Here is a 14,108-nt window from a genome sequence, read left to right on the forward strand (position 1 = left end):
AAAGCTGGGGTTGCACCCCATGGAACTCTGCTCAATGTTATGTGGCAGCCTGGATGGGAGGGGAGTTTGGGATAGAATGGATACATGTATTTGTATAGCTGAGTCCCTTCGCTGTTCGCCTGAAAACTATCACGATACTGTCAATTGGCTATATCCCAATAAAAAATAAAAAGTTCAAAAGCAAAAAGAATTTTTTAAAAAGCTGGCTTGCACCAGATAATCTCAAGTCCCTTTCTGTTCTAAAATGCTCTGATTCCTGAAACAAAGAAGGATTTATCATTCAGTCGTGTCCGATGCTTTGCAACCCTATGGACTGGAGCCCTCCAGGCTCCTCTGTCCATGGGCTTCTCCAGACAGGAATACTGGAATGGGTTGCTATCATCATCAATACTAGCTACAGCTTCTGGTCCCCACACCCCCACCCCATCCAACTTCAGAAAGCTTCAGGAAGCAGAAACCATGGGCCTCTCGCTTTCCACCACACTATACTGCACAGGGAGGCCACACAGCTCAGGGGACACAGGGCTTAAGCAAGTCCATAAATATGAAAAATGTTTTGTGAACAGTTATAAAGGAAGTCGGAGCTGGGCCAATCCAAACACCCCATCTGGACTCCCCCTTCATTCTACTCATCACCTCAATTCCCCCTCACCCTCACCAAGTCCTGAAACAAGGACCAGATCTAGAGGGGACGTTCACTGATGTCATTCTTCACGTGTCGTTTTCAGAGCCTTAAGCTTGTCTGGGTCTAGCTTAAGCAGACATTGAAATGGGTTCAAGCATGTGAAGATTTTATTAGGGCAGATGCCTGTGAGAAAATGGGGAGGGAGGCCAGGGAAATTCAGGAATTCCGGGGCTTCTTTGGTGGCTCAGACAGTAAAGAATCTGCCTGCAATGCAGGAGACCTGGGTTCAATCCCTGGGTCGGGAAGATCCCCTGCAGAAGGAAATGGCAACCCTCTCCAGTATTCTTGCCTGGAGAATTCCATACACAGAGGGGCCTGGTGGGCTACAGTCTATAGGGTCACAAAGAGTTAGACATGACTGAGTGACTAACACTTTTACACTCTCACAAGGAAGAACCCGAACATTTCCCCTGCAAAAGAGAAAAAAAAATGCTGATTCACTTTGAATGACCATTTACAGTACATCGGGCAGATAGAAGTCTGCAGGCACCCCTGTAGCAATAAGGCAAAGCCAAATATGCCCTGAATACCCGCACCTCGATCCCCTCTTGTATTCTGTCCGTTGCTGGGCCAAGAACCTTGCTTAGAAGCCGACACCACTCTTTGGCAACATACTCTTAGTTTTCAGACGTATCAGTCAATAAACGAAGCAGTCATAGTGAGGGAAAAGTGTATTTCACAGTCGTTATAAAAGTACATATATTTCATACAGGTGACATAAATACAGTCCTTACTTATGACCAAATCGTACAACCAAAGCCAACTTGACTTCCGGATATCACAGGATGATAGCCGTCACTTTCGGCAGTAACTACACACAGGCTGACTGAGCTCACGGGCGCAGACTAACAAGAGACAGCCATGGGTCCAAGAGACAAAACACGCTTTGTACTTACCAAAGAGATACTCAAGGTCTCCATATAAATATAATAAAATAATAAAGAATTCAATATTTCTCCTCTCACTCGATTCCATAGATTTGTCGGGCGCTCACACACACAAAATACAGGTTCTCCCCTTCCTCACTGCCCCCTCACCTCTCACTGGGCTTGGAAAAAACCTGAGTTCACAGTTCAAGTTGCCAGTGGTGATGCAGACGGTCGGCTGTTCTGGAAGCGTGCCAGGATTGGGGAACACGTCCCAGCAGGCGAACACAGCGACACAGAAACGTTCATGGTTTCGAGGCAAGTAAAACACGAGAGACAGAAAGAGCTTAGACCAAGTTCGCACGCACACAGCCTGCAGGCCTGCGGAGCCACACTTGCAGCTGGGAACCATCTTCAAAGAGGCTCCTTCACTGATCAAAAACCCAACACTCCGTGTCAAACGGAGAAGGGGACTTCTCAGCTGCTTCTTTTCTTCTCTCTGCTTAAAAAAAAAAAAGCTCTATTTTTCAATGGAAAGTTCCAGAACCTGGTCTGGAGCCAACCAAAGGAGTGCCACCCACAGTGGGGAGTCTGACCTCCTCCCAACAAGCCCCAGGGCTGGGGCAATCCCCAACAAGGCGAGGGGAGCAGCTGCCCAGGGTCTCGTCAAGATCGGCCAGGACTGGGCACAGCCAGGTGTCCACCCTCTCTTCACTCAGTCAGGGACATCTGGGGCAGAAGGAGGTCACCAGTGTGGAATGAGAAGAAAGGAAGACCCACCCCCAGCGCGCTCAGGCACAGGCTGGCTGCCGGTGGAAGCGAAGGCGGGCTCTGCAAGGCTCCAGGGTCACAGACTTCTTTCGGATCAGTGGGCTGGGAAGACTAGCCCTGGGGTGGCCCCAGCGGCGGTCACGCCCGCACCAGCCAGCAGTTGAAGACTCCAAGCCACAGTGGAACCTGTCTCCGAGCTGACCTGCATCCAACCTGTGCCAGTTCTACTTTTGCCAATTCTGTTCATGGCCGAGTGGTCCCCACCAAGGGCCAGGGCCCCGGCCCCAGTGGAGACAGCTCCCGGCAGGCTCCAAACTAGACGCGGTCAGACAACACTGGGGTCCACAAAACACATACACAGGGACGGCACGGACACAGACCCAGAGGTGCATCTTTGGTTCCATCCTTGGCAAAGGGTGTGAAAACCGACCGCGGATTCAAAGCCTTGTTTGAGGAACCCTGCTTTCCTCAGAGAAGATACAGTACTGTACTTTGAACGTGAGTCCCTCCACACGAGTCTCTCACTGCTCACGGCAAACTGGCTGAGCTCTAAACCACACTTGTTGCCTTGGCAGCTTGAAAACTGCATTGCACAGAGCTAACGGTGCCTTCTGGGCGCGTCCATATTCAACCTTACCTGTCTTCTCTTTCTAAATAACCGACTGTAACTATGCTCTGCACCTTCCAGAAGGACCCGGGCTCTGGTGATCCAATGGGAAGGACAGGTGGCCGGCTAGGGTCACGTCCCCTCCTGCAGGCCACCATGGGCCAGCCCCACTGAAAATGTCACCTGGGCAAGCCTTGATGCCCTCCATGCTCATCCTCTCGTGAGAACAGGAGTTTGGTGAAATCACTTCCCATTTCGCCACCCAGGTTTCTAAAAATCATGTTGGCTCGATTTAATGACATCACATAAAGAACAATCACCTTTGGAGAAGATACTAATAATTCAACTGTTAGCAAGTTTCAACCAAGTGAAAAAAAAATTCCATCAAGACCCTGCCTGGCAAATGAGGGTCCCCCATTGGTCCTTTCCATTCACTGGGGACCCCGCTGTGGGGATCAGTCTTGGACCCAGTCAGAGGGAGTGGTGCTGGTTTCTAAGCTTCCTGCCCATCTTCCCCAGGGGGTCCTGAAGCTGGGTTCTCTGGGTGACGAGCTCTTGCCACCCTGCAGGGAGTTCTCTCGATTAAAGGAGGGGAATCTGTGGCCTGGGTGAACCACGTTGTGCTTCCCCTGCCATGTGACTGCTGAAATGAGACCAACCCACTGAGAGGCACACACAGAGTACAGCGTGGAGAGACAGCTCAGAAGGGTGTATTGTCTGAGAAGGCTGAGGCCAGCAAAGGGTTCTCCCTGCCAGCCCGGCTGAGGGAGGTGGGTGGAGGGCCAGTGAGCAGGTGGGAGGAAGGAGGCCATGGCTGATGGAGTTGGCCACACAGCCAGCCAGCCCTCCTGGGAGTCTAAGCATCTCCAGTGGGGACCCTACGTGAGACCGGGGAGTACAGGCTCTGGGTCTGTGGTTTCAGCTGTAGGGACAGCAAATGTCAGGAGGAGATGAGGCTGTGAAGGGTACTCCAGGAGAGGCGTTAGAGTCTTCACACCCTGATGGATACGTGGAGCTGCTCCACTGCTTTCTTTAGAAATGCCCGGATCCCCTTTGCTGGCCCAGGTTAGCACTGGCCTTTAACCCCATCAGCCAAGTCAAAGGAGAGGCTTGTGGGGGTCAGGGGCTGCAGCGGGGGCATGCTGGCCTCCAGGGGCCTGTCTGCAGGGGGCTGCAGGCTCTGATGCCGCTTCCTCAGCATCTGTCCGATGCCCATCATGGGGAACCTGCCTCGGCTCTTGACACAGTTGGGGCTCCCCAGGGGTTGCACGGGGCTGTTACCGGGCCCCGGGGCTGGGGGGCACGTGCCCTCCTCTTTGGGGGGGCTGTTCTTATCTTCATGAGCAAAGGAGACCAGAGTGGGGTGCAAAGGAGTTTGGAGAGGCGATGGGCTTCCAGGCAGCAGGACGGGCGAGAGTGTCCGCTCACAGCGAGCCAGACCCCCGGGAGAGTTCAGAATTCTATAGTGATGGGACGGGGAGAGTAGTTCTGTCTGGTCGTCGCGATCCACGGACTCGAAGGAGCGCACCATATCCAGCATCAGGGGGTCTTCCTTGACGGGGAGGCTGGTGCTCCCAGGCCCCTGCTGAGGGGGCTCCGGTTTCTTCACGATCCTGGGGGTCCTTGGGGGTGGCACGGGGATGAACTCCATGGAGGAGGAGGCCACACAATTGGAGTCCGAGGTTTTGCGAAAAAGATTGCGGCAGCCGAAGGAATCTGTATACCAAGAAAGAAAAGGAGGCGTGAAGCTGCCACACAGTCAGTGCCCACAGCCCTGTTCCCACGCACTCGGACCCCCAGTTGTACTGAGACGGGGCGGGAGGTGCCCGGGGAGGTCAGACAGAGCACATGGCTTCCCACTCTGCCCGCGGGGAAGCAGACGGTCTTCCTGGAGTGCAGGGGACAGAAGGCCAGGGACAGGAGGCCTCCTGGATTCTGACTTGCCTCACAGCACCAGCTTAACTTCTGCTCTCCTTTCGGTTCCTTAAAATTCTGGACCCCGCCCAGGAGCCTCTGAATGAAAAGGTCTGTGACTCAGCAGAATGACCACAAAACTGCCGGAAGCACGTGGATCCCAACTCCCTGAGGACTTGCAAGTTTGGTCCTCAGATAATCAAAACCGGAAGGAAGGTTTCTTCGTAACTTAAAAAAAAAACTATGGTAAAAATTACCTAACATAAATTTTAAACTATTTATTACTTAACCTCTTTTAAGTGTACAGGGCACTTAAGTACATTCACATGCTAGTAGAACTCTTCACTTGCAGATCTGCTAGCGGTTGCCTGGGGCAACTGGTCTACACATCTGACTACTCTAGCTCCCTCCTGTAGGTGGAATCGACAGCATTTGTCCTTTCGTAACTGGCTTGTTTCACTGAGTACAGTGTTCTCCAGGTTCCTCTGTGCTGCAGCATGTGTCAGAATTTCCTCCCTTTTTCAAATTTTTATTTGTTCATTACTTTTGGCTCTGCCGAGCCTTCATTGCTGTGCAGGGGCTACTCTCTAGCTGCGGTGTGCAGGCTTCTCATTGTGGCGGCCTCCCTTGCTGCAGAGCATGGGCTCTGGTGTGTGCGGACTTCAGCAGCTGCAGCTCAAGGGCTCTAGCGCACGGGTTCCCAGTTGTGGCGCAAAGGCCAACTTGCTCCTCGGCATGTGGGATTTTCCAAGATCAGGGGTCAAACCTGTGGCTCCTGCATTGGCAGGCGGATTCTTTACCACTGAGCCACCAGGGAGGCCCCAGAATTTCCTCCCTTTTAAAGACTCTCTCGTGACTTCTGGCCTCCCCGGACCCTCACCCAGTCCTGAACAGGGGTGAAACACTCTTCACCTATAGATTTCAGGCAACCAGCCAGCTCCCGTGGCTTCCATCTCAAGCTGGCACAGGCTAGAATCCAGGTTTGCAAGCTTTGACAGAGAAGGAAGGGAAAACCCCCAGTGTTTGGCGCTGAGGGAAGTGAGGCCAGGTTCAGGCCCTGTCTTGGGTGGTTCTCCTACCATCACACCTGACAGCCCTGTTGGAGCCTGGAGGCAGGAACGAGCTGTTGCCACCGGCAACAGCCAAGGGCACTGGGAATCCTCCTCCCCTCACATAAATATATACACAGATCCCAAATAAGTCTCCTCCTGGGGCCAGCACAGATGCCTGAGATTCACGGGCAGAGAGACGGGAAATTTCATTGACGGCTAACGTCTCCAGCGTTCCAGCTGGCACGCGAGCCCCCTGCCTCTCCCTGAGATGGCTGTGTGCCTCAATCTTGTAGCCCAGCTTCTCCCTCCACCCCCTTCTGCTTCCTCTGCTTGCCTAGAGGTGTAAACCCTGGCAGGATACCTCCCACAGGCACCCTATTTATCCCCACCCCAGAGTCAGCCCCGGGGCAGAGACCTGGACCCTGCATGGTCCCCAGCGAGAAGGGCAGAGTCACCCACCCAAGCCCTAGGTATGTCGGCTGGCTCCTCCTCACCCCATCCTTCCCGGGAAGGAGTCAGCTACCCTGGTCAGCAGAGAAAGCTCTGGAGCCAGGCTGCTGGGCTGGAAATCTGGACTCCATCACTTACCAGCTCCCTGACTTTGGACAACTCTCTATGCTATTTCCTCATCTCTAGAAATGGGGGTGAGAATGATCTCATGGGTTGAGGTAAGAGCTGAAGCAATGCCCGCCACCCCATGAGTGGTCAGTGTGAACAGTTAATACAGGATCCTCAGCGCTTCTCGGCACAAACTTCCAAATCCCAGGACAAAGACAAAATGCAAAGGAACAGATGAGAGTTGGCCCAGGAAAGTACCAAGGAACAGGGCTACATGAGTGAGTGAAGCTGCTCAGTCATGCCCGACTCTTGGCGACCCATGGACTGTAGGCCCCCCCCCCCCCAAGCTCCTCCATCCATGGAATTTTCCAGGCAAGAATACTAGAGTGGGTTGCCATTTCCTTCTCCAAGGGATCTTCCCAACCTAGGGATCAAACCTGGGTCTCCCGCATTGTAGGCAGACGCTTTACCGTCTGAGCCACCAGGGAAGCCCAATACAAAGTTAACCCCAAATATGCAGCTACTACCTAGACCTTCCTTCGGGGAACCCACAGGATGTCATTGTTGAGGGCCCAGATTCACTGCTGGTTCCAAAGCCAGAAAGGAAGGTCTCCCGAGGAGGGACAAGCACAGTCTCTCTAGTGGGGCCCCTGCCTTCCTGACGCCTGCAGAATGAAATGGAACCAAGTAGATTTGCTCCTCCCTGGGTGACAGCTGGTCCCTCCTAGAGTCAGAAAGACACATGCTACTGTTTTGAATGTCCCCAGTACTTTGCCAACAAAGGTCCGTCTAGTCAAAGCTATGGTTTTCCCAGTAGTCATGTATGGATGTGCGAGTTGGACTATAAAGAAAGCTTGAGCACCGAAGAATTGATGCTTTTGAACTGTGATGCTGGAGAAGACTCTTGAGAGTCCCTTGGACTACAGGGAGATCAAATCAGTCTATCCTAAAGGAAGTCAACCCTGAATATTCATTGGGAGGACTGATGCTGAAGCTGAAGCTCCACTACTCTGCCCACCTGATGTGAGTCAGGTCACATCACCTGCTGCTGGGCAAGACTGAAGGCAGGAGAAGGGGGCGACAGAGGATGAGGTGGCTGGACCGCATCATCAACTCAATGGACATGAGTTTGAGTGAACTCCGGGAGATGGTGAAGGACAGGGAGGCCTGGCGTGCTGCAGTCCACGGGGTCGCAAGGAGTCAGAGATGACATCGTGGCTGAACAGCAACAGTGTGCTTTCCTGCTGGTTAATGTCAGACAGCCAGAGCCCTCCTGGAACCTTAGCTTCTTCACATTTAAAACAAAGGGGTCAAAGGCTGGACTGCACCACCCATCCGCCCTCTGTCAGGAGAACGCTCCTCTACCCCACAGTCGGCTTCAGGACACACTCCCTGGCTCCCTGCGCCCCTCCAGGCTCTCAGGGTGTGTTAAATCTCCTTTCCGCATCCCTGGATGCCTGCTCCAGAGGAGAGAGCCCCATATCCATCAGTTACCTCATGCGCTGGATGACGAATGAGGAGGAGAAGCCCACACGTGTTTCTCATTGAAGTGAAAAGTGGAAGTGTAAACCACTCAGTTGCATCCAACTCTTTGCGACCCCATGGACTGTAGCCCGCCAGGCTCTTCTGTCCATGGAATTCTCTAGGCAGGAATACTGGAGTGGGTTGCCATTTCCTCCTCCAGGGGATGTTCCTGATGTAGGGATCAAACCTGGATCTCTTGCATTCGCAGGCCGATTCTTTACCGTCTGAACCATCAAGGGGGCCCTTATCTCACTGGATCCACCCAATAGCTCTCTGACAGGCAGGTTTCCTTTCACAAGGAAGGGAATCAGTAAAGATCCTCAGAGGGTGAGGAACTTGGGGCATCAGCAGCCTCGGAGCTGGGTTTGAGCACCCCACCTCCACCCAGAGCCCAGACTCTGTGGACCACATGTCACTGCCTCTCAGGGTGTACTTTTTGGGGAAGGCTCCCTCAAGAGCATGCCCCATCCCTGCTCCTGAACCTCAATCTCTGCCCCCTAAAACTGAACACTGATGCCTGGCTCCATGATACACCTCAATCTCTGCTACCTCAATAAAATACCAAGCACCCCAGCTTCTACTCCCACAATCCCATGCACCCTGGTATCTGCTCTCCCACAAAACCATGCACCCCAGCCTCTGCTCCCATAGTACTACCCACCTTGACGTCTGCTTCTGCAAAATCATCCCTCCCAATCTCTGCTTCTGCACCCCATCTCTATTCCTGTACCCCATCTCTGCTCCTACTCTCCAATCTCTACTCCTGCACTCCATCTCTACTCCTGCACCCCAATCTCTGTTCCTACATCCTATCTATATTCCTGTACCCCATTTCTGCTCCTGCACCCTGATCTCGGCTCCTGCACCCCATCTCTGCTCCTGCACCCTAGTCCCTACTCCTGTAATACTCTACACCCTGACTTCTGCACCCACAAGCTCCTGCACCCCACTCTCTACTCCTGCAATACTTTACACCCTGATTTCTGCACACACCCCATCTCTGGTTTCTCAAATACCGCCCACATAGGTGGACCACACCAAGCAGTTAGGACCTTGCTTGTTCTCACGTTGCCTCTCAAACATTAATTCTGCTTTCCCATGGGCACAGGAGTCGTGTCTGTCCCAGGGGCCCACACAGACACCAGCATGGGATACACAGCAGCCACACAGTTGAACACGAGAGGCCTGGAGAGTCCCACACGCTGACCCACCTTTGTCGGGGAAGCCAGGCTTGGAGGCCTTGCGATCCTTGAGCAGGGCCCTGGTGCTCTGAATCTGAGTGATGAGCGAGGCCGACGGCTGTTTGTGCGACGGCAGATTCTTGTCCAGCTTCTTGGAAAACGGTCGATGAAGAAAATCCCCTCTTTTTTCTTGTTCTTTGGGCTTTTTATCCTTCCAATCAGAAGCAAACATAGGTACTCAGATGCACACAAGAACGCACAACAGGATCCCTCTTTGAGGAGTTATCAAAGTAGAGTTAAGAAACCTCAGTTTTCTAAAACTCTAGGCTCTCAGCTGCATGTTGAACAAGGGAAGTGCCCAGACCTAGAGGACGCTCCAGGGAAGCCACGGCCCTCTCCCTGGGCCACAGTGGGCTTAGTGGTCCCCAGCTCCCCACACTGTGCTGTCTGACATGCTCCAACAAGGACAAGGATATCCATGGGATATCCAAGGATATCCATTTTCCTAGAACAAGCTCAACAAACCGAGGTAAAGCCTATGAGGACTCCTGGTAACCTCCCATCTTAGCTACAGCAGAGTCCTAAGATTTGCAGAGGCAAAAAGTGCTCCATCATAACCTCAGTGTTTATGTGTTCAGTGAAGCCAAGGAGGTGGACGACCAACCCATGGAGCCCTGGGCCTGCCTGGGTTAATTTCTGAGCCCTGTCTTCCTCTGCTCACGTGCACTCTTGCTGTAGTTGTTTAGTCACTAAGCCATGTCTCTACCGTGGCTCACTCAGTTATGTCTGACTCTCTGGGACCCTATGGGTTGTAGTCCAACAGGCTCCTCTGTCCATGGGATTTTCCAGGCAGGAATACTGAAGTGGGTCGCCATTTCCTCTTCCAGGGGATCTTCCTGACCCAGGGATCGAACCCGTGTCTCCTGCACTGCAGGCAGATTCTTCACCACTGCTCCACCTGGGAAGCTCACGTGGGCTCTTACCTGTGTACTTAAATTGGCACAATTCGGCCATTTATGCTGTCAAGTGTTGCCCTGATTGAACTCAATTATAATCCCTCTGATGGGACTGAATTTGACTGTTTTAGACATCTTCAACCCCACAGCCTCTGGCATGAAGCCAGGCACAGAGAGAAAGCTTATCAAATAGTTACTGAAATATAAAAAAAAAAAAAAAAAAGCCAGTGGAAACAGAACTGAATTAAAATTAATTGGGTTCAAGCTTCTGGGAAGGGTGATGCCACAAGGAAGAAGCTTTTCTCTGGCCCTAAAGTCTGTGTTTGATGTTTACTGTTAAACAGAGGCAACCGAATCCCTGACCTCACCAGGAGTGGGGGGTGCAGCGGGGGAAGAGACCAATTTTCACATTTTTTGCCTTAAACCTTAAGAATATTTGCAGTTCAAGAAAGCTCATCTATTTTTCATGGACGCTGTTGAAAAGCTTCTCAAGGAAACATCCCCTTGCACTTGGGTAGCCCTTTCTAACAAGGATTTTCAAAGCATTTCTGGATTGGGGTTCATTGTGTCCAGGTTTTGAGTGAGAAAGATGGCAGGAGAGAAATGGGGTGTGGGGGCACCCACCCCAGCCTTGAGTGAGTGCCACCTCAGGGCAGCACCTGCTGGGAGCCCAGCCTTCGGCTGAGGTGGCTTGCTCCCGTCCATGGGCGGGTGAGCAGGAGGAAGGAAGAGGTGAAGCTCCTGCAAACACCTTCACCAGCGTCTTATCAGCCACCACCACCTTTACTGAGGATACTTGGAACGCCAGACACTACACGAAGAGCAAGACCCATGATGAGGCAAATGCTGTTATCCCTTCTTCCAGAGGTGCCTGCAGTAGCTAAATATACCCAGACAATTCAAAAAGATACACGCACCACTGTGCTCACAACAGCACTATTCACAACAGCCTAGGCCTGGAAACGACCTAAACGTCTGTAGACAGATGAGTGGATAAAGAAGGTGTGGTTACATACACACCAGGGAACGCTGCACAGCTGTGAAAAGAGAAGGCCACTCGCAGCAACACGGATGCAACTAGAGAGTCTCATCCTGCGCGAAGCGAGTCAGAAGGAGAAAGACAAGTGCATAGGAGATCCCTTATACGTGGAACCTAAAATGGGGCACAAGTGAGCCTAGGTACAAAACAGAGACTCATAAAGAACACCCTGTGGTTACCAAAGGGAAGGAGGAAGCGGAGGGATGGAGCGGGATTTGGGGGTTGGCAGATGCAGACTGTTACATGTAGGATGGATGAACAAGGGCCTACCGTCGAGCACAGGGGACTATATTCAATATCCTGTGAGAAACCATAATGGAAAAGAATAGTCAAAAATAGGGATGTATACACATGTATGACTTGGCTGTACAGCAGACATGGGCACACACTGTAAATCAACTCTATTTCATTTTTTTAAAAAAAGAAGTCACTCAGGAGCCTGACAGCAACTCAGATTTTTGCAGCCCTCCCTGAAAGTCGATGTGTTCTTAACCCTTGACTCCACGCTGCCCTCTGGAAGCTGGAGCAGGGCCAGGCTTGTTCTAGTGGTAGAGAGAAAGGCTAGGTGCAACGACTGGCTGGGGCAGGGACCACACTGTAGTCCAGGGCATCCAGGATGCTACAGATGAGACCATCAGCAGGGTGCTATAAAGGATGGAGTGGAGAGGGTGGGCATCTGCTCCAGGTCAAGGCCAAGCCCAATTCTCCACCGCCTCCCTTTCCCTCTTTCTATCAAACACCAACAGGCCCTCTGCTCTACAGCAAAGAAGAATGAATGAACTTTCACCATTCCCAGCCTCTCCCCCAGCAACAAACTGCCTGTCCCCAAAAGTCTGGCAGAATTCCATCCCAAAGTCTGGCTCCATTCTATCTGTTTTTACCAGCAAACCCATCAGTTCTACCTGATAACACCTTAAACAGGAAAATAGAAATCAAATGGACTTTTGTGATACATCGTAAAACAATATTTGGAAGAAAAAATAAAACTGGAGTTCCCCGCCCCCCCACCGCCCCCCACCTTTTTTTTCTTTTTAGGGCAGTGAGTACATCTTCCTTTGGGGTACCCTGCATTTCCTACTCTCAGAGGGCCCCTGCCAGCAGCCTCCTGGGTTCATCTCAGCTCCTTTCTAACTCTCTGTGGCTTCTCAAAGATAAAGGATCAAGATGGAAACTTTCAGGGGGGCCAGTATCACCACCCAGAGCTCATAAACCAAAGGGTGTCCAAGATGTGAGAGTTCTCTGTAGGACGAGATCAAGGTTGGCTCTAGAACTCTCTCCTGCAACCCACAAAGGGATGGATCTTTGGCAATAAGCAGAGCTGACTCATTGGACAAGCCCGATGCTGGGAAAGATGGAGGGCAGGAGAAGCGGGCAACAGAGGATGAAATGGTTGGATGGCACCATCAACCCAATGGATATGAGTGTGAGCAAACTCTGGGAGACAGTGAAGGATGAGGAACTGTGCTGCAGTTCATGGGGTCACAAAGAATCAGACACGACTGAGCTACTGAACAATAACAACAAGAAAGGCCACGATGGGGACAGAAGAAAGGGGACATGGATTTAGGACTAGAGTCTGGGGAACCTTACTCACATCGCCCTGTTGATCCTGTACCTTGGCATTGTTCAGTTGCTCAGCTGTGTCCAACTCTTTGTGACTCCATGGAATGTGGCATGCCAGGCTTCTGTGTCCTTCAACATCTCCTAGAGTTTGCTCAAACTCATGTCTATTGAGCCGGTGATGCCATCGAACCATCTCATCCTCTGTCGTCCCCTTCTTCTCCTGCCCTCAATCTTTTGCACCGCACTACTTCCTCCAAACTACCCCCATCCTCTCCCCCCACCCCCAGAGCATTCTTCTCAGCCTGAAAGAACAGATGACTTCATAGCGACTGGTTTCTAGGGAGATGCCGAGCATTTACTACCCATCTGCTCCTTGGAGGTGAGGGACAATGTCCTGGGTCTGTCCTGGTGACCCCTCAGGAAACCAACTTGTTTACAAGCAGCCATCTTCATGTCTTCCAAGCAGAGGCTCATAAATGCAACCAATTTTCCAATTCTACCATTTTCATTTGCATGGCCTATTTTCTCCAGGAGAGATTTCCCAGGGAGAAGGATGCTAAATTGCCTTATGTAACAGAAACAGATCTTCAGAAGGACTAATTATGTTCCCCCTCCGACATGCCTGCACCCACTCCCGCACCCCACCCAGCAACGCTGGCTGCCTGCAGGCCTCTTCGGTTTCCCTCTGACTCTCATGGGTGGGCAGTGTGCCCCTCATCCACAAGTGCCTAGGGGCTGGTGGTGGAGCTGAAGCTTCTGAGGTCTTCTCTGCCCCCTCATGCTCAGTCCATACCCTCCAAGGCGGATCCAGGAGGACACCAGAAGCCCCAAAGGCAAGCAAACCCCACACAAAACAGCCTCTTCTCTTTAAACCATTTTCCAACCACCACACATGTGCATGGATGTTTTTCAAAAAAACTGGATGCCTTGAATATGCAGACCCAGATGTCCCTGGTGGTCCAGTGGTAAAGAATCCGCCGGCCAGTGCAGGAGACGTAGGAGATGCGTGTTCGATCCCTGGGTTAGGAAGATCCTATCTTGGATGAGATGGCTGGATGGCGTCACCGACTTAATGGACATGGGTTTGGGTAAACTCCAGGAGTTGGCGATGGACAGGGAGGCCTGGCGTGCTGCAGTCCATGGGGTCGCAAAGAGTCAGACACGACTGAGTGACTGAACTGAACTGAACCTGGAGGAGGACGTGGCAACCCACTCCAGTATTCTTGCCTGGAGAATCCCCACAGACAAAGGAGCCTGGCAGGCTGTAGTCCATGGGGTTGCAAAGAGTCAGACACGATTTAGCGGCTGAGCACAAGCCCAAGCCCGTTCTGTAAAGGAAAGCCACAGAGGCCTGATTCCGCCATAGGAAACAAACAAATGAGCGGAGAATAA

The 14,108-nt window shown here is 52.0% G+C and overlaps 1 protein-coding gene across 2 annotated transcripts in view; it reads right to left on the reverse strand.

Annotated features, from left to right (window-relative positions):
- Positions 1 to 1,341: 1,341 nt before the first annotated feature.
- HUNK (hormonally up-regulated Neu-associated kinase) overlaps positions 1,342 to 14,108 on the reverse strand; it is a 133,732-nt gene continuing 120,965 nt past the window's right edge. The window contains exons 10-12 of one of the 2 annotated variants that reach the window (XR_011248476.1): positions 9,189 to 9,369; positions 2,332 to 4,645; positions 1,342 to 2,050 (exon numbers count right to left, since the gene is read on the reverse strand). Coding sequence is in view for 1 of the 2 variants with exons in the window: in XM_069549413.1 (XP_069405514.1) it covers positions 3,996 to 4,645; positions 9,189 to 9,369 (831 nt within the window). In the remaining variant the exon portion in view is untranslated. Of the gene's footprint in view, positions 4,646 to 9,188; positions 9,370 to 14,108 lie in introns of both variants that reach the window. The other variant, XM_069549413.1, reaches the window with a different exon arrangement.

This window comes from Ovis canadensis, chromosome 1, assembly GCF_042477335.2.
Source record: "Ovis canadensis isolate MfBH-ARS-UI-01 breed Bighorn chromosome 1, ARS-UI_OviCan_v2, whole genome shotgun sequence".
Classification (NCBI taxonomy): Eukaryota; Metazoa; Chordata; class Mammalia; order Artiodactyla; family Bovidae; genus Ovis; species Ovis canadensis.